Consider the following 21,023-nt stretch of genomic DNA (forward strand, 5'->3'; position numbering starts at 1 on the left):
TGACCAGCTCGTTTTTACCCCATGACTGGCCGTGCAGGGGTTCAGCGAACGCCGCAGCGGCCGCCACATACACTTTGAGCGTGGATGGGGATCTGCCCTCATCCAGCAGCTCTTGTAGAAATACTGAGCAGCGACGACACCCCACATGTCCGTGGGTCCAGGTCTCTGTCGGTGCACCATTTTGAGAACACAGACCATTTTGACGCATAGAGTCTTCTCGTGGAAGGGGCTCTAGCGTGTATGATGGTGTTTATTACTCCTTCTGGCAGAGCGACGGGTAGTCGTTGATCACTCACGCATGCAGCGCCCAGCGCTCTGGGTGGGGATGCCAGATTGTGCCGCGAGCTTGAGAGAGGAGATCTGCTCTCACTGGGATGGGCCACGGCGCTGTCAGTGACAGCTGCGTAAGCTCCGGGAACCATGTCTGATTCTCCCAACGCGGGGCTATGAGGAGCACCGAGTGACGCGTTTCCCTGATCCTCTGCATTACCTGTGGCAATAGCGAGGCGGGAGGGAAGGCGTAAGCGGGCGTCTGGGCCAGTCCTGGGCCAGCGCGTCCTCGCTTCGAGAAAAATACTGGGCAGTGAGAGTTCTCTTTGGACGCAAAGAGGTCTATCTCTGCTCTGCCGAATAGGTGCCATAACGTCTGGACTGTTTGAGCGTGCAGGGACCATTCCCCTGGGGAATATTGTCTCTGGACAGTCTGTCCGGGCCGTCGTTCAGGTGGCCTGGCACGTCGCGTCGCCCTCAGCGAGCGCAGGTGGCACTGGGACCAACTCAGTATGCGTTTTGTCAGATGGAAGAGGTTCCTGGATCTGACACCGCCCTGACGGTTTAGGTAGGATACCACAGATCTGTTGTCCGAACGGACCAGGGCGTGGTGACCCTGAATGACCGGGAGAAAGCGCGCGGCGCGTACTCGACCGCTATCATTTCCAGACAATTTATGTGAAGGAGCTTTTCCTGAACTGACCATAGGCCGAAAACCGGAGAGCCCTCGCAGACCGCGCCCCAACCCGTGTTGGACGCGTCTGTCGAGATGACTTTTCGGCGAGATACAGCTCCCATTGTCACTCCCCGCTGATACCATTCGGCCACTGTCCAGGGCTGCAGAGCTGATATGCAGGTCTGAGTCACCTTGATGGGCTGGCGGCCTGTGGCCCAAGCCCGGCGAGACGCGCGGTGTTTAGCCAATGCTGAAGCGGCGCATGTGCAGTAAACCCAGCTGAAGTACTGCTGCGGCTGAGGCCATGTAACCTAGCACTCTCTGGAATTTCTTCAGAGGCGTGAGGCTGTTCATCTGAAAAGATCGCGGCTAGTCAGCTGAACACGGCGTCGCGCGCTGTGTAGATAAGCGAGCCGTCATTGCCACGGAGTCTAGTTCTATTCCCAGGAAGGAAATGGTCTGACTGGGCTGTAGTGAGCTCTTGGTCCAATTGACTGCAAGACCCAAACTGTTCAGATGGCTGAGGAGAACTGCTCTGTGAGACAGAAGCTCCATATGTGACTGAGCCATAATCAGCCAGTCGTCCAAATAGTTCAGAATTCGCAAACCCTGACTCCGCAGGAGTCGCGAGCGCCGCATCCATGCACTTCGTGAAAGTACGAGGTGCTAAGGACAGGCCGAGCGGAAGGACGGTGTATTGATAAACCTGGCCGTCGAGCGAATCTCAAGAATGGCCTGTGACGGGGATTTATCTGAATCTGAAAATATGCATCTTTCAGATCGAGAGAAATAAACCAGTCCCCTGGCGCACATGCGCGAGGAGTTTCCTGATTGTAAGCATTTTGAGCGGTCTTTTTGCAAGCACCTTGTTCAAAACCCTGAGATCTAATATGGGTCTGAGGCCGCCGTCTTTCTTGGGAACAAGAAAATAACGGCTGTAAAGCCCGACTTCGCTCAGAGAGGGTGGCACTTTTCTATGGCCCTTTTGCACAGAAGGCTTGCTATTTCTGAACGAAGCATGCACGCTGCTTCCGTGTTCACAGTGGTTTCGAGCCGGCTCTGAAGCGAGGGGCGGCGATCGAACTGTAGCAAATAGCCCTGTTGTATTGTGCTTAACACCCACTTGGATATCCCTGGAATAGCTTCCCACGCTTTGAAGCGTAGCGCTAGAGGGTGAATGGCCAATTCAGCTCTGATTGCCGCACACAGAGCGCTGAACAAAATGTGTGAGCTGCGTTTAGTGTGTTCATGCATGATTGCTCGCAGACAGCATGAACAGGCTGTTTTGTGAGTGACTTCCGATTGGAATGAATGGGGAAAGAGTCACATCTGTTACGTGATGCGTAAGCATAGTCATGAGCACGGGACTTACACACAGAGGAATGGTTGCTGGCCGTGTAACAGAGCGGGCAGAGAATGGGCGCGCGCACGCATTTGCGGGCGCATTTATTGACTCTAGCGCTCGAGCGGTTCAGTAACCGCTTTATGTGAGCGTGCTCTGGTGGGGACACGAGACATGCAGTGCTTGTGTGCAGAAGTGAACACTGGATTGTGGGCACATTTTCTACACATAGGGCTGGTCGGTGTGACAGAGCGGGCAGAGAATGGGCAGCGCGACGCATTTGTGGGCGCCTTCATTGACTCTGACGCTTCGAGCGGTTCAGTAACCGCTTTATGAGAGCGTGCTCTGATAGGGGCACGGGATGTGTTATGCTTGTGTGTAGGGGCGAACACTGGGTTGTGGGCACTTTTTCTACACATAAGACATGTTTGCTCTTTACAAGATTTATTTGGGTCGCCGTGAAAACGGCGTTTGAGTGCAGAGCAAGCGGGCAGTGTCACCGGCTTGTTGGCTGCTAAATTCACCACTGTAGTAGCCTGAGAGAAGGGGACTGACAGGGGTAAAGCTTTGACAGTGGTCCGGCCGCGGCGGACTGAGCCGTCGTTTGTTCAACACAGTTAGGAAGACTTCGGCTGCTCGGGTTTCAGCGTTACCTTAGATCGAGGCCCGCGGGGAGGCGGTCTGCGGCGGCTGTCTGAGCGCTGATCGAGGCGGCCGCCCTGTCGACGCTGAGAAGTCTGAGATTGTTGAACTGGGCGCTGTGAAGAGGCTCGTGCAGGAGGCTGATCACGTGAGCGGCCTGCAGAGGAGCTAGCGCGACGCGGCAGGAAGAGGTTCATGGCTTGGGTGGCTTTCTGGACTTCTGAGAAGCGGTCAACAATGCCACTCACCGCGGAGCCGAAGAGACCGGTTGGAGAGGCGGTGCGTTGAGGAACGTGGAGCGCTCTGCTTCTCCCATGTCGGCTAGTGTTAGCCATAAGTGTCTCTCGGTCACAGTCAGCGAGGCCATGCACTTCCCTAGAGCTTGGGCTGCAGCTTTGGTAGCCTGAAGGGCGAGGTCTGTCGCGCCAGTAGATCAGTAACAGCCTCTGGGTGCCTGCCTTTCTCATCCCACTCCCGAAGAAGGTCTGCTTGTAGGATCTGTAAAACGGCCATTGAGTGCAGAGCAGATGCGGCTTGGCCGGCGGCGGAATAGGCGCGGCCAACATAGGCGGAAGTCGCTCTGCAGGCCTTAGACGGGAGCACAGGCTTGGAACGCCATCTCGCGGAGGGCGGACAAAGGTGTGCTGCTACCGAGTCCTCGACCGGGGGATAGAGGAGTAGCCTCTCTCAGTGGCGCCGTCCACCGGCCGAGAGAGGTGGAGACGTGTGAACGGGTCCTGGCTGAAAGCGGAGCGTTCCACGACTTTGCAAGCTCCGTATGTAATTCCGGCAGGAAGGGAGCGGCCCGGGCCGCGGGTGTAGAGCGGCGATGGCTTTGAAGAAAGCAGCCGTCGAGTCTGTTGGGTGCCTGCTCAGGGGCGGTGACCACTCGAGCCCGAGGCGGTCGACGGCCTGTGTGAGGAGGCGTGTTAACTCCCCTTCGACTCGGCGCGGGTCCTGCTGGATTCCTGGGCTGAGGAGGAGGCTTGGGAGCCTGTCCACTCCTCGCTGTCCGAAGCCATGATGGAACAGCAGCCCTTATCCTCCGCTCGTCATCCGAGATGGCAGCAGTGCGGCCGCTCGGCGGCAACTGCGGCGTCCCGGGGCGGGGAGGGTGAAAGCGATGCTCGAGGAGAGGCTCGGCGAGGCAGTCGCTTCAACCACAGTTTCCGGCAGCCTTTGTGAGCGGCGCTTCTTCCTGCGCGGCTGAGGGTAAGCGGCGCTGGCGGTTTCTGCTTTGACCGCTCGAGTCGAGCCCGCAGGGTCGACATCGGTAGCTCCTCGCAGAAATCGCATCCGCCCTCAGTGAGGGCGAGCTCTGCGTGCCCCAGTCCCAGGCAGAGAGCGCAGATGATGTGGCGGTCTCCTGTGCTGAGAAGGGCGCGACATGAGGCGCAAGTGGAGCGAGGCATCTTGAAAAAGACGCTCGTACTCTTTTGTGAATAGTTCTTGAGAACTAGCTTGCTTAATAAAAGGATACGTCGTCGGATGGCGTAGCTTCGCAGGATGGCTGAAGGTGGCTGAGACGGCCGGCTTCTTCTAGCGCTGTCCACGCTTGCTTGATGCCCCTCAAACGGCGACGCGGCTTCCAGGTCAGCGATGCGGAGAGCTTCGCTGAAGAGATGAAAATCAGGGTTCCAGCCTACGAACTACGCTTATATGCACTCTAGTCACGCCCTTTTGGCGGGCTTTGATGCAGTGAGCGCCGGACGCCTCTCATTGGATGCGAGTTCGCCCAAGCTCGTCTATAGGCTGCAGCAGTTGCCGCAGAGCAACCTATGAGCTCGCTAGCTAGCCCGCTCAAGGTCTGCAGCTGCCGCACTGCGTTGACAATGGATACAAAAATTAAGGATAATTTTTTGGCTTCAATATCTCAGAAAAGATGAATCTTTCCCGTAGCGTAAGCTAGCTTACGCAATACGAGAGAACCTCTCGTAAGAGAACTATGGTTACTACAGTCTACAATATTACTTTAGTAAAAAGAACATTATAAATAGCTGACCTCTCCATTTCAGTACACCAAAGATAATCCTCTTTTCCATTCATGGTTACAGGCAGAGGTCCCATCTTCCCTTGTTTAATGGAGTTGGACTTGGTGGTGATGGTGCGAACTTTGTTGAACTGCAGACACAATAAAATTAGAAACTTTGCATATTCCTTGATGTTAAAAGGGAGGAAATAAAGTGTATTTGATTTTGACATTCAACTTTCTAACTTTGTTATGTTTAGATCTTTCGCACTATTATATAGACATTTATGCAGTCCTACAAGTTAAAACACAGTAACACAGTCTTTTTTTATTGTCCAAACAAATGTGTATTATACCTATAATCAGTTTTCTCTGAATCTGAGCATAGTTAAGCAAATACCATCTGTCACAGGACAGATCATAGTATAAGAGACAAGAATTCACTTATAACAAAACATGTAGTTACTACATTTTGTCTTTGCATAGCAATATTGGCTAAAGGAAAATGGAACTATAAATGAAAATGTGTATTTAAATCTTGTCAATTTCTTTTGAAGTCCTGGGTTTTCTAAAATAAAATTTTCCAGTCAAACCGTGAAAAAGATCTTATATTGTTAATATTTGTTTTACCATTGCTGTTCGTCCGACCTCCAGGCAGTTCTGCAGATCTATGTTGTCAGTGAGTGAAGCAGCCAGTGGTCTAAAAAAAAAAAAAAAACAGGTCTTAAATCACATTTAAAAGGGACCTATTATGCAAAATTCACTTCTGCATGGTGTTTGTACATAAATGTGAGTTGGCAGTGTGTGTACACAACCACCCTACAATGTTAGAAGTCCATCCACTCCTCTTTCTTATATTTCTATTAATCAAAAACAGTGTGTCAAAATTAACGGTTTCGTTTCTGCGCTAAAGTGACATCACTATAAAGCAGGCCTCGCCCACGACTGGTGATGGACTCCACCCACTGTTTGATCTACAAACAGTCTGCCATTTTTTTTCCGTGCTGGAGCAGAAACAGTGAGAAGAATAATGTCTCAGCTTCATAAGCGTCTTAAGTGTTCCGCTGTTTTGCTGTAAAAGTGAACATAAGAGTCTTCACGTACTCCTGGCATCAGAGCCACTGAAGACGCTTTGGAGAAGCTCGACTGGTAATCTGGGATACCGGGCATTTTCTTGGTGGGCCGACGCACTTTGGGGCCGTTCAGGGGTGGACTTGCCATCGGGAGAACCGAGCCGGCCAAGAAACGGGCCGAATGGGCCGCAATAAGCTAAAATGAGCTGCCGCGTAATGCAGAACGGACCACAAAGCGGCACCGCGATGTAGAAAAGGACAGCGAACACCTCAACTTTTGGGCCAGTTGAAACTTCACAGACACATTCTGGGGACACCTGAGACTTATATTACATCTTGTAAAAAGTGGCATAATAGGTTTCCTTTATGATGTTAATGCATCCATCACTGTCTATTTCAGTATGGGTCACATAAATGACTGAGCACTCAGATATTTCCATTCTTGAGCAAATTATGCCTTATGTTTACATGTGTGATTGTGAGTGTGTGTTTTCATTTATACCGGTTCATTCCAGGTAAATTGCCCCAGAAATAACGGGCCCTGTGGGCTGGGCTCACTTTAACAGCATCAATCATCACAGGATTACACTGTAAGCAGATGAATGTTTGATGATACACAACCATCGACAACAAGGGCATTTTCATTATAAGAGTATAAACCCATCAGAAAGCAAAGGAAGCATTTACAACAAAACATCTCAAGATAGTGAGGGATGAAAAAGGGCCTTGTGTGGACAGCATGTATAATAAGCCTTCTTACCTCCAAGAAGCGGCAGATATCTGCCTTATCGTGGGCGCTCATGGCTACTACATTCTCAAAGAGCCAAAAAAATGGGCGATCATCATCCTCTCTTGGTCTCATCAATGTTAGCATGCGGTAATATTCAAAGAACAGCCGACCTGTGCCTTCTGTGACAAGACAGAAAAGTAAAAAATGCTGTATTTTTGCAGTGGCAGGTTTCTAATGTACTCTGTAGCTATAGTCTACTAGCAAAATATGTGCCAGCTTCAGACATACAGTTGAAGTCAAAAGTTTACATACACCTTAGTCAAATACGTTTAAACTCAGTTTTTCACAATTCCTGACATTTAAATGTAGAAAACCTTCCCTGTCTTAGGTCAGTTAGGATCACTACTTTATTTTAAGAATGTGAAGTGTCAGAATAATAGTGGAGAGAATGATTTTTTTCAGCTTTTATTTCTTTCATCACATTCCCAGTGGGTCAGAAATGTACATACACTTTGATAGTATTTGGTAGCATTGCCTTTAAATTGTTTAACTTGGGTAAAATGTTTTGGGTAGTCTTCCACAAGCTTCTCACAATAATTTGCTGGAATTTTGGCACATTCCTCCAGATAGAACTGTTGTAACTGAGTCAGGTTTGTAGGCCTCCTTGCTTGCACACACTTTTTCATTTCTGCACACAAATATTCTATCGGATTGAGGTCAGGGCTTTGAGATGGCCACTCCAATACCTTGATTTTGTTGTCCTTACACCATTTTGCCACAACTTTGGAGGTATGCTTGGGATTATTGTCCAATTGAAGACCCATTTGTGACTGAGCTTTAACTTCCTGGCTAATGTCTTGAGATTTTGCTTCAATACATCCACATAAATTTCCTTCCTCATGATGCCATTTATTTTGTGAAAAGCACCAGTCCCTCCTGCAGCAAAGCACCCCCACAACATGATACTATCACCCCCATGCTTCAGGGTTGGGATGGTGTTCTTCGCTAGCAATCCTCACCCTTTTTCCTCCAAAAATAATGATGGTTATTATGACCAAACAGTAACATTTTTGTTTCATCAGACCAGAGGAAATTTCTCCAAAAATTAAGATCTTTGTCCCCATGTGCACTTGCAAACTGTAGTCTGGCTTTTTTATGGTGGTTTTGGAGCAGTGGCTTCTTCCTTGCTGAGCAGAATTTCAGGTTATTAAGATTAAGATTCAACTTTATCAAATCAAATCACTTTATTGTCACACTACCATGTACACAACAAGTGCAACAGTATGTGAAAGTCTTGTTTGCAGTTCCAAGCAATATAGCAGTCATGACAGTGACGAGACATATACCAATTACAATAAACAACATATTTACACAACACAATTTACATATCAAATGTACACATACTTACAAAACACAATATAATATAACATACAATGTACAGTAAACAATACACACAATATAGAATACACATACAATACAAATAAAAAATAAAGAGTATATAAAAAATATATATAGAGTAGTTGTATTGTGGAGAATATATATGACAGTCCAGTGTGAAATATAAGATTAATAAAATGCAGTGCTGATTATTGATCGTGAGAGATCAAGTGTTAAAAAGTCTGATTGCTTGGGGGAAGAAGATGTCATGTAGTTGGCTGGTGCGGGTCCTGATGGTGCGATACCGCCTGCCTGATGGTATCAGTGAGAGCAGCCCATGACTCGGGTGGCTGGAGTCTCTGATGATCCTCCAAGCTTTTTTCACACACCGCCTGTTATATATGTCCTGGAGGGAGGGAAGCTCACCTCCGATGATGTGTCTGGCAGTTCGCACCACCCTTTGCAGGGCTTTGCGGTTGTGGGTGGTGCTATTGCCGTTCCAGGAGGTGATGCATCCAGTCAGGATGCTCTCTACAGTACTGGTGTAGAACCGTGTGAGGATGTGGTGGTTCATTCCAAACTTCCTCAGCCATCTCAGGAAGAAGAGGCGCTGGTGAGCCTTCTTCACAACGGCCTCAGTGTGGACGGACCATGTGAGTTCCTCAGTAATGTGGACACAGAGGAACTTGAAACTGCTGACTCTCTCCACCGGTGCTCCATTAATTGTGATGGGGGTGTGTTCTCTGTCTTTCCTCCTGAAGTCCACTACAAGCTCCTTGGTTTTACTGACATTGAGGGAGAGATTATGCTCCTGACAGCAGCATGTCAGAGTGCCTCTCTGTAGGCTGTTTCATCATTGTCAGTGATCAGACCTACCACCGTCGTATCGTCAGCAAACGTAATGATGGCATTGGAGCTATGTGTTGCCACACAGTCATGTGTGTATAGGGAATACAGGAGTGGGCTGAGAACACAGCCCTGAAGGGCTCCCGTGTTGAGGGTCAGTGATGAGGAGATGTTGCTGCCCATTCTAACCACCTGACGTATGCCTGACAGGAAGTCCAGGATCCAGCTGCACAGCGAGCTGTTTAAGCCCTGAGCCCGGAATTTCTCATCAAGCTTGAAGGGCACAATGGTGTTGAATGCTGAGTTGTAGTACTTTTTTCCAGGTGGGAGAGAGCAGTGTGTATTGTAGATGCAATGGCATCATCAGTGGAGCAGTTGTTGCGGTAGGCAAACTGCAATGAGTCCAGAGAGGTGGGTAGCACAGAGCAGATCTGATCTCTGATTAATCTCTCAAAGCATTTGCTGATGATGGGGGTCAGAGCAACAGGACGCCAGTCATTTAGGCAAGTGATTTTGGCTTGCTTCGATACAGGCACAATGGTTGACGTCTTGAAGCATGTGGGGACTACAGACAGGGAAAGGGACAGGTTGAAAATGTCCGTAATAACACCAGCCAGTTGGTTCGCGCATGCTCTAATGACGCGGCCTGGAATGCTGTCTGGACCCGCGGCTTTACGAATGTTAACCCGTCGGAAGGATATGACTTTATTGTTATTGTGCAGAGTACAGGTACACAGCCAATTAAATGGAGTTGCTTTTCGCATATTCCAACTAAGCTGGGGTCAGATAGGGTAAAGGCCCTTGCTCAAGGGCCCAACAGTGATATCTTGGCAGTGCTGAGGCTTGAAGGTAGGTCTTAAAATACATCCACAGGTACACCTCCAATTGACTCAAATTAGCCAATTATCTAATCAGAAACTAATTGGCTAATTGCCTAAAGGCTTGACATAATTTTCTGGAATTTTCCAAGCTGCTTAAAGGCAGTTAACTTAGTGTATGTAAACTTCTGACCCACTGGAATTGTCATATAGTCAATTAAAAGTGAAACAATCTGTCTGTAAACAATTGTTGGAAAAATTATTAATGTCATGCAGAAAGCAGATAAACATCAAAACTATAGTTTGCTAATATGAAATCTGTGGGATGGTTAAAAAGTTGGTTTTAATGACTTCAACCTAAGTATATGTAAACTTCTGACTTCAATTGTACATGAATGCCCTATCATACCAATTATCATGTTCAAGTATGTCAAAATCTTTCACAGTTTACATTTACATTTATGCATTTGGCAGACGCTTTTATCCAAAGCGACTTACAGTGCACTTATTACAGGGACAATCCCCCTGGAGCAACCTGGAGTTAAGTGCCTTGCTCAAGGACACAATGGTGGTGGCCATGGGGTTAGAACCTGTGACCTTCTGATTAACAGCCCTGTGCTTTAGCCACTACGCCACCACCACTCCGGTTTGATTTAACTGGTAGCATAAATCACTGGTACTGTTTTAATATAATGATGTTACACTGTTAACACCTGCAGTAAATATAAACATCCCAGAAAGTTCTTACCAAAAAGACCTTTTCTTGCTGGATTCACCATGGAAAGGTCATTACAGGGACTTCCACCAATCAGGAGGTCAAATGGGCCCCACTCAGCCAGCTACAATATTATGTGCAAAAGGAACTATTTGTAAGAGTTCATTTAAATTTCCTTAAAACATGCAGGTGTGAGGAAAAGTATATATAACAGTATGCATGGCTATTAAAATGCTTGCAAGATATATATATATATATATCAAATAATATCACGGTTACATTTCTTGTGTTTAAAACTCCCACAAAGTCAGGGAAGTGATAATGCTCTTTACATACATGTTTCCTTGTGATGGTGCGCACATCCTTCACATATTCAATCAGGCCCTCATGTTTGATCATCCCAACTGCAATGGAGTCTTCACAGATTTCAGAGGCGATGTAGCGCTCCACCTTAAAGCCCAGGTCTTTTAAAACCAGGTATCCTGTAAAAAGAGTAATAAGATAAAAAATCAACCTGGTTCCCTACTCCCATGATGCTCTACAAATACACAAGCTTCTTAAACTCTGGTGTATTTTGGGCTAGCGGCTGCAATGTTTCACACTCAAATTTGCAAACTCACAATTCACACATACTGTGGAGTAATTGCAAAATATTTGTGTTATTTTTCAGAAATCCCCCCAAATAAATAAAAGACTCCAATTATTCATAAATAATATTTTTTGTTTATCTTTTTTTTTCTTCCCTAAATTTGTAAAAATGTATTTCTGGTTCTGTTCACACTACCTCAAATTGAAAAGTCTTATTTCGTTCCACTAGATAGTAGCAAGCACTAGAAAAATATTTTTTTTTCTCTATCACATTCCATCACAATTTACATATCTGAAACGCATTTTAGCACTCAAAGATGTGCTTTGTCCATAGACATTCAGTGTAATTTTCAGTCCATGTAACACCCTCATTATTTCATCTAATATCTAAGCCTCTGAGTGGACTAGACGCTCAATCTAAGTGTCATCACGATGATATGTAACATTTTTTATAAAATGTTCATTAATCATCATCATTAATACTGGAAAACATATTTTTCTGATGATTTGTTTAGCATGATTTTCCTACTGGATGGCATATTTTGTTCTGGATATCTAAATTATAACAAAATTATTCAGCCAAGCAAGCTCACAGATAAGTAAAAAATTTTTTTATTCTTTTGAAAATCGTTCGAACTGTGGTATTAGGGAACAAAATAAACTGTACAGTCGCATTTCTGAGAATAAGAGCTTTTGTTTGTTATATGACGTGTCCATTTACGTGCTATGTGAAATAATTGTATTTTCATACAAATATTTCTACCCTAATTTGCGACGTGAAGGCCTTATTTTGCTATTTCATGTAACATAAATGCAGAAGTGATAGTTCTGATTCTAAGGTTACAAATGATACCTCGTTTGCATTATGTATAAGGGGACTTTTTTAAGCGTAAACATTTTTCACATTATAACGACCCCCCCCCCCCCGATTAAGTCAAAAATTGTCGGTTGAGATAATCCACTACAAATTGACTCTAAAATTTTAATCAGTAATCAATAATTACTATACTGAAAATGTTATCAAAAACGTAATCACAATACTAATTATTTACTTTTACATTTCTTCCACAGAAAATGTTTTGTATTTCCATTCAACAAATGAAAAATAATGTCTATATTTCTACCTTGTTCACTGTCACACTTAAGTAAAGAACTCAGCACCACATGTTAGGGGGCTTACACCACAAACAGACATATATTTCAATGTAATTCATGTTTTAAATGAATTGTACATAAATAAGGTTCCACATATTTAAGAAATATGTGTAACACAAGTAATTAACTTAATTGAAAATTAGCAACTGTAATCTAGTTACAATAGTTTAAAACGTCATGCATTAAACTACTACTTTTTGACAAAAAAAAAATGATTAGATTACAGTAATGAATTACCTTGTAATCCAATTAATGCTTTCATCGGTTCAATTTATGAACAAATTTAAAATGAAAGACAAACAAGTGAACAGACCTGTTGCAATTCCATCAAACAGGGAGAGGACCTTGATTGGCCGGCGCTGATGAGCTGGAATTGAAGGATACACTCTATGTGGCTCCTAAGAAAGGAAACAAATGTACTTAGCAGTAATATTTCACAATTCTGGTGAGTTTGTCGGTTTGTTCTGTTTGTTTTGTTATTTCTCTCCCTCGTGTCTCTCAGGTGCTGCCGGCACGCATGATCTGTGTTTTCATGGGAACACTGATTGTTCCCAAGGGAACGCCGATCATGCCACTAAGTAGTGTGCTAGCACCACCTGGTTCTCCTCTGATTCACTGCCTACTTAATCCCTTCATTATGTCAGTGTCTTTGCTAGATTATTGAACTTACCTTGCTCTCTCTGCCTTGTCGGTCCTGTCTCATGTATCTGTTTAGTTGCCCATCTCAGCCCACGTTTCGGGAGTATGGTTACCTTCCAGTTTGCTGTACGCTTAATCTCTGCACTCACGGCTTTTCAACAGAGGATTCCTTGTCTCTGCCATGTGTACGAACGGCCATGGCACGCACGCATCAACGAACACCTATCTCCTGCTTACTGCAGCCGGTTGAAGTTACAAGTTTAATAAAATTGACCATTAATAAACCCTTTGAACAGTTTTTCTGCTCTTGGGTCTCTTTGTCTCACTTTCTGACAGAAAACTCTAGACAGTATGGACGGAATCACAGCCCGTCGATGAGCCCAAGCAGGTCGGGAGAACTCGGATCTCTCATAAGGAGAAACAGCGATACCTTGCTTTCATTCCAGTTAAAAGACACCACACACCAACGCCAGGGGGTTACTGGTGAGCACAACACCCTTGGACAGAGCTCCCAGTTTATGCACACTTCTCCCGGCCCAGCTGCAGTTTGGATCAACCAGTCACACAGTCTCCGTGTTGGTGGATTCCGGAACCGAAGGGAATTTTATGGACATCAACTTGGCTTCTGAATGGCGGGTTCCTATGGTCCAGTTGGATGGCCATATCACTGCCCACACCTTTACTGGCACACCCTTGACTGTCATCACCCAGTCCACCAAGCCAGTCACCTTCATCTATGGAAATCGTTGGAGCATTTGTCCTTTTACATGATCCAATCTCCATCAGCACCAGTAGTGTTAGAATCCTTGATTGGTAATGCACAATCCACACATAGATTGTTCAACCAACACCATTCTTGCTTGGAGTCCTTACTGTATGTTGAACTGTCTTAACTCTGCTATCTCCCCTGTTCAGTCTTGTGTTTTATTGCAGGATGAACCGGCGAACTTATCCAAAGTTTCGTTGACATACCATGACTTGAGGGCAGTGTTCAGCCAGTCCCATGCCTCGACACTTCCTCCTCATTGCCCATTTGACTGTGATATTGAATTGCTTCCTGGCACTTCGCCTCCTCAGGGATGACTGTATTCGCTCTCGGTTCCTGAGAGGGAGGGCATGAACAAGTATATCAATGATTCTCTGGCAGTCAGTATCATCCTTCCTTCCTCATCACAATCAGGGTATGGGGTCCTCCTTTGTGGAGAAGAAGGATGGCTGCTTAGACCCTGTATAGGTTATCGAAGGCTGAATGGCATCATGGTGAAGAATCCTTATCCTTTGCTGTCCTCAGCTTTCGAACTCTTGCAGAAAGCGTCCGTCTTTACATAGTTGGACCTACGCAATGCTTATCACCTCTTTTGGATCAGGAAGGGGGATGAGTGGAAGATGGCTTTTAATACCCATAGGGGGCACTTTGAATATTTGGTCATGCCTTTCAGATTGGTCAATGCCCTGCCGTCTTCCAGGGGCTCATGAATGACATGATCAGAGACATGGTTGACATTTTGTGTTATCCAGGTAATATGCAGGACTGTGTTCAGCACGTCAGGCAGGTGCTTTAGCGACTGCTAGAGAATCAGCTGTTCGTCAAGGTGGAGAAGTGCGCTTTTCATGCACAGTCGGTTCCACTCCTGGGGTTCATCGTTTCATCCAAGGGAGTGTGCATGGATCCTGCCACGGTCAGATCAATCTCTGATTGGCCAACCCCAGTTTGCAAAGGTTTCTAGGGTTTGCTTATTTCTATCGTAGGTTTCATTGAAATTACAGCCTGCTCACCGCGCATCTGACGGATCTCACCTCCACCCGCACTGATTTATGGTTGGTCCCTGAGGGCAGAGGCAGCGTTTTCTAAATTAACGAAGCAGTTTCTACCTTGCCTATCCTAATAACTCCCGATCCTGCATGTTTGTGGTGGAGGTGGATGTGTCGGAGGTTGGTGTCGCAACGGTCCTCTTTCAATGCTCTTCCTCGGATGGAAAGATGTATCCGTTTGCCTTTTTTTGCACCGCTTAACACCAGCAGAACTGAACTATGACGTCGGTAACTGAGAATTGCTGGCTGTCCGGCTGACTTTTAGTCTTAACTCTAGACAGGCTCAATGGGCACTAATCATCCTCTCGTACATCAAGCCCGTCTCGTCTCATTTTCGAGGTCAAGACCTCTACCATCCCACCGGATACCATTCTACCCGCCACTCGAATGGTGGGCATGGCATCCTGGGAGGTGGAGGCTAAAGTCCATGCTGAGCTCTGAAACACCGCGTCCACCACTACATGCCCAGCGGGTCGGGTGTTTGTTCTGCGATCAGTTCAGACACATGTCCTACAGTGGGGTCACTCATCCAACGTCCCTTTTCATCCAGGGGCGACTCGCACCTAGACACTTATTAGACAGTGATTCTGATGGCCATTGCTAGTGCAGGACATTCACTGGTTCATAGCTGTGTGCCCAGGTTGTGTGACTAATAAGACCTCCTGTACCTCATAAGGACTGGCGCATGTATTAAAAGGTTGACGGACTGGCACCAGTCTAAGCCCCCAGCTTACGTATGCAGTCATAAGATTTGGTTGTCCTCTAAGGACATTCCACTCCTACTCCCCTCACGTAAGCTGGGTCCCAAGTTTATCAGGTCATTTCCCATCTCCAAGGTCATTAGTGCATCATTGGTCCATCTTAAGTTACCTCCTTACCTCAAACGCATTCACTCTGTTATTGAAGTCTCCAAATTTAAACCAGTTTTACGCTCCAATTTACATCCCACCACACCTGTCCCAACCCGTCTAATTGAGTGCCCTCTGGCATTTACGGTCAGGAGACTGATTGATGTCAGGGGCAGAGGGTTCCAGTACTTGGTTGACTGGGAAGGTTATGGACCTGAGGAGAGATGTTGGGTCCTGGCTCGTGACATCCTGGACCGTGCCCTCATAGACCAGTTCCATCTATGGCAAGGTAATTCTGCTGGGGACTCAAGGAGGCTTCCCTGGGAGGGACTTACTCTCATGTTTCCAGTGAGTTTGTCAGTTTGTTCTGTTTGTTTCGTTTTTTCTCTCCCTCATGTGTCTCAGGCGGTGCTGGCATGCATGATCTGTGTTTCCATGGGAACTGATTGTTCCCAGGGGTACGTTGATCATGCCACTAAATAGAGTGCTAGCAGCACCTGTTTCTCTGCTGATGAATCCCTTCGTTGTGTCAGTATCTTTTCTAGATTGTTGTTTGGTATAAAGTTACTTACTTCACTCTCTCTGCCTAGTTGGTCCAGTCTTGTGTATCTGTTTGGTTACCTGTCTCTGCCCGCATTTCGGGAGTGTGTTTAGCTTCCAGTCTGCTGTTCGCTTGTTCTCTGCTCCCACAACTTTTCAATGGAGGATTCGTTACAGATCTGCTCCTGACTACCACGATGCAAACACTCGCCTACGAACACACTGTTCACGGAGGATTCCTCACGAATCTGCTTACTGTGCGGCCACAGCAAGCATGCATCAACGAACACATATTTCCTGCTTACTGCAGCCTGTGCCAGGTTCTCCTCTCTTCGCCAGCCTAGTTGAAGTTTCAATTTATTGTTAATAAATTCTTTGAACTGTTCCTCTGCTCTTGGGTCTTATTGTCTCACTTTCTGGCATAATAAATGTATCTAGCAAAAGTAAGATGTAATATGCGCTCTTTACAAAACAATCTTTGAACTGAAGTGGGACAAGAAATCCCCAAGTCAGTGTTTTTTTGTCTTAACTGCATCTATACCGTCAACATTTACAAATTAATTTAGTTTTACAGTTTTCTTTGAATTGAAAACACCATTCTGCTCTTAAAGTTTCAAATATGAATTGCATTAGTTGATTATCTAACAGGAGGAGGACAAGATGGTATGGTAGATGAAACACTGGACACTCACAAATTCAAAAGCACTGTTATTGGCAAAAAACTCCTGGACACGAACGCTCCAGTCAGGCCTGAGCTTGAGCACACCATATCTCTTAGAGGGCAAGCAGACATAACAGCTCCATGGGTCCAACTCCTTTAGCTTATCAAATGTCTCAGGTCCCACTAACATATTCAAACAGTCTTTACAGAAACACCTGAACAGAATAAAAGGAAAAGACAGTGAGACAATCTACATTGATGGTTAAGATGGCACTAAAGGGATAGTTCACACTCATGTTGTTCCAAACCCTTATGGCATACTTTTTTCTGTGGAACACAACAAACAATGTTAGGTGAAATATTAGCCTTAGTCAACATTCACTTCCATTGCATCTTTCTTCCATAAAATGAAGTGAATGTAGACTGAGGCTAACATTCTGCCTGATATTTCCTTTTGTATGCTACAAAAGAAAGTAAATCATGTTTGGGACAACATGATTGTGAGTAAATTACCATTTTCTTTTTGGATCAAGTAACCCTTTAAGTACAAAAGTGAGAAAGTGTAGTACAAACCTGCAGCAGCTTTTATTTCCACAGAGAATGACCTCCAGCCCAGCACAGCACACAGTGCAGTATGACTGATAGCCATCTTCATCGTATCTGTACAGGGTCTCTGTAAAGTTCTCCTACACGCATACAAATTCACAATCACACATCCAAATTATGCTCTAGTTAACTAATACCAATTGTAATTTCAGCACTAAAGAAACAAACATACAACTTATACCTTGCACTTAAAACAAAGGCTTCCCTCAAAGAGAGGATGGAAAATTTCAATGTCGGCGCTTCCACAGGAAAGACAGAAATCTGAGGAAACAGCCATAACCACAGACAGCATGTGCAGTTATAATTGTAGGAGTTAGTATAGCTTTATTAATTAACTCAAATGTTGCATTTAAATAAATAAATCAAATGACTCACCTTTAATGTTTTTGCCTTTAACTGAGACTTCATGGACCATTTGCTCTGAGAGAAATAGGACAAAACATATTTTGTGTATGTTTTCACAAAAAAACGAAACCGAAACTAACATTGTTCCTGCATAATCTGCTAATATGAAATAGAACATATGAAATAAAATGAAAAGAACATCAGTGCTTAATATCGCGTACCTCTGGTATATTCCTGAGTGGGCTGTCTGTTCTTGTGGACATACTTCCTTTTGCCTGGTGGCTGAAAATCAGACACAGAGGAATCCGATGACTCCGCTTTATTACTAGATGAGCTGTCTGTGAAATGTAAAAACAAGTTGCGTTCAATTCTGATCAAACAGTGCAAATGAAGCCAAGGAATATCTGAAAATGTACAAATTGTGTTAATTCTTCAATTCTGAAAGAACTAAAGTGAAACACAAATAGTTTTTTCAATTACAAAACACAAGTTGCTTGAATTGGATTTCTTAAGCCAATGGACATTTTGCCTATTTGAGTACTTGACAGATACAGAATATCACATGTAAAATCATCACTGTTGGGTAAGTTAATTAAAAATAGTAATCCACTACAAAATGACTAATTATTTCTCAAAAATTTTAATCAGACTACTTTACTAATTACTTTATTGAAAAAGCAATCACATTACCAATTACTTTACATTTAAGTTAACACACTTTTCTGCTTAACAAATTCAAAATAATGTCTATATTTCTTCCTATATTTTCAAGTCACACTAAGCACGTAATATTTTTCCTCCACAATGACTCATTATGGGGGCATAATTCATGTATTCTAAGATCCAAGTCAGTCATCAAGTCAGTAACTTTGGGGACCTTGGTAGCTCAGCAAGTAAAGACGCTGACTACCAACCCTGGAATCGTGAGTTTGAATCCAGGGCGTGTTGAGTGACTCCAGCCAGGTCTCCTAAGCAACCAAATTGGATCGGTTGCTAGGGAGGGTAGAGTTACTTGGGATAACCTCATTGTTTCTGCTATAATGTGGTTTGTTCTCAGTGGGGTGTGTGGTGAGTTGTGCATGGATGCCACGGTGGATGGCGTGAAGCCTCCACACGTGCCATTTCTCCACGGTAACGCACTCAACAAGCCATGTGATAAGATGCGAGGGTTGATGGTCTCAGACGTGGAGGCAGCTGAGATTTGTACTCCACCACCTGGATTGAGGCAAGTCACTACACCACCATGAGGACTTACAGCACATTGGGAATTGGGCATTTCAAATTGGGGAGAAAAAACCTACAGTCAGTAACTGTAATCTGATTACAAGAATTTAAAATGTAATTCATTACACTACTTTTTTGACTAAAATTCACTAAAACTATTTACTTAGTAATTGAATAACAACCAACACAGCATATCGTTGGCTATTGTGTTGCTATATAGCCTATAGACATGTCGTTTCTAATTAAAAATAGTAAAAAATTGTCCCACTGAGTTGCGCTCCATCTATCTGTTTTAAAAGGGAGAACTCATACTGTGTGAACACCCACTAATCTTTCATGTGTGCTCAGTGTTGTTGCTGCTCGTGACTGAAAGTCACTGTGTACAATGTTGACACAAATTGCCATCTGTCAGAACCCAAGCTATGGGCTGAAATATGTGCCACCAGAAACTGAATTTGAACCATTTATATTTGAATTTGAATGGCTAAACTTGAATAATTGCATTGAAAAACTGAATTTGAATCACATCATTTGAAATTGTATTGTTTAATTAAAATTGAATTTATTCAAAAACTGAATCTGAATTGTATCAATTGAAATTGAATTTATTCGTTTGGAACTGAAGTCCAATAAAATTTGATCCTCACTGAAAAATAAACTCTCTATATATCTTCACATTCACTTCTCACAATTCAGATTCAGTTCTCAAATTCAATTTCAAGTTACTGAGACAGACATCCGGGTAGTTGGAGGATGAAGGAAGAGCAATCGAGCGCAGATCGATAGATAGCGTTCATTGGCGCACAGGACTCCTCTTGGGCCAATCAGCACCAATGTTTTGGAGCACAGTACGTTACCGCCATGAAACTATGGAATTACGATTGTGTCAATAATAATGAATGTAACTTTATAAAACTGAGCGTAATTTTTTCAGAAACTATGAAAAATATTCCATTACAAAAGAAGAAAAACACAATTCAAATGAAAAAAATGAACTCAGTCGCACGAATTTAACAGGCTCTTCAAATATGCTTCATTTTTTGTTAATGTTTTTCAAAGATTCGTTTTCGCAAATCGTGGATTCTGAATACATTGCCACAGATTTCGCTCACGCTTCGCAGTTTTTCGTTTGCTGTTTTGAGACAAACCTCTCGTGGGGGCGGGCTTAACAGTGATCTACTCTGATTGGATAGTGAGCTTTTGATGGACAGGTGCTCTCTGACCCGGATGTACAGACGTCACTCAGTGGCGCGCATATTAGAAAGCTCTCGCGGTGATTTGTAGTTATGCAATACGTCAGTGCTTTGTTGTATTACTTACTAACAATATGTAAATAATATTTGACCTATAATTATATAATTTAATATTATATGAGACCTTCGATCAGTCTGTAAAGATGAGCTCTCAGGAGAGACACGGAGCGGCATCATCTTCCTCCTCTTGTCCTTCAAGGCAGCTTGAAGTAAGTTACGTGTTACTGAAGTAACCAATAACATCGATAAAACTTTTATTCATGTAACGTTACAGTGTGCAACAGTTCTGGCTTTATTTTGCAAATTTATTGTTGTATTGTAAATGCATGCTAAATAAAATGTTGCTGTTTTGTCATTGTCATGACTGCAAAACTGAAACCTGGCCATATCTTGGTCCACTGTTTGACTCTGCCCCGACTGCTGAACGGACTGCTGCTGACCCTGCCTTGTGCTGGTATTCCCGGCGACTGGTTAAGAATTTCAAGGTTGTTATGTACAGATGCAGCATCTGCACCAAGATTTCTGCCTTGCTGTAGAATAAAGACCAGTTTGATATCTGCACTGTCTACATTGACACGTCCTTGAATATAATAACTGTGCAAAAGAGCAAACAATCAAACTACATAACATCATGACATGGCATCAGTGCATTGCAAACTTGTGAATGACAATAAAAAATTATTAAAAAATATATAAAATTATGATATTTTATATGTGTTTATCAAAACATTGTGAATAAATATAATAAAATATATGCAATATTCCACCACTGTGTTGAAATTTAGAGTGTTTTCTGTAAAATTAGAAAATTGTATCGATGTTATTGGTTACTTCAGTAACACGAACTTACTTCAAGCTGCCTTGAAGGACAACAGGAGGAGGAGTGGAGCATTT

The 21,023-nt window shown here is 44.2% G+C and overlaps 1 protein-coding gene across 2 annotated transcripts in view; it reads right to left on the reverse strand.

Annotated features, from left to right (window-relative positions):
• Positions 1–21,023, reverse strand: part of LOC127621036 (uncharacterized) — a 50,097-nt gene that overhangs the window by 6,204 nt on the left and 22,870 nt on the right. For both annotated transcript variants that reach the window (XM_052094459.1, XM_052094457.1), the window contains 12 exons: positions 17,874–17,990; positions 17,683–17,727; positions 17,489–17,568; positions 17,275–17,387; positions 16,733–16,916; positions 12,515–12,599; positions 10,795–10,940; positions 10,492–10,582; positions 6,733–6,881; positions 6,475–6,560; positions 5,530–5,599; positions 4,933–5,051 (listed from right to left, as the gene is read on the reverse strand). In XM_052094459.1, the coding sequence (XP_051950419.1) occupies positions 4,933–5,051; positions 5,530–5,599; positions 6,475–6,560; positions 6,733–6,881; positions 10,492–10,582; positions 10,795–10,940; positions 12,515–12,599; positions 16,733–16,916; positions 17,275–17,387; positions 17,489–17,568; positions 17,683–17,727; positions 17,874–17,990 (1,285 nt within the window). The remainder of the gene's footprint in view (positions 1–4,932; positions 5,052–5,529; positions 5,600–6,474; positions 6,561–6,732; positions 6,882–10,491; positions 10,583–10,794; positions 10,941–12,514; positions 12,600–16,732; positions 16,917–17,274; positions 17,388–17,488; positions 17,569–17,682; positions 17,728–17,873; positions 17,991–21,023) is intronic.

This window comes from Xyrauchen texanus, chromosome 27 (assembly GCF_025860055.1).
Source record: "Xyrauchen texanus isolate HMW12.3.18 chromosome 27, RBS_HiC_50CHRs, whole genome shotgun sequence".
Lineage (NCBI taxonomy): Eukaryota > Metazoa > Chordata > Actinopteri > Cypriniformes > Catostomidae > Xyrauchen > Xyrauchen texanus.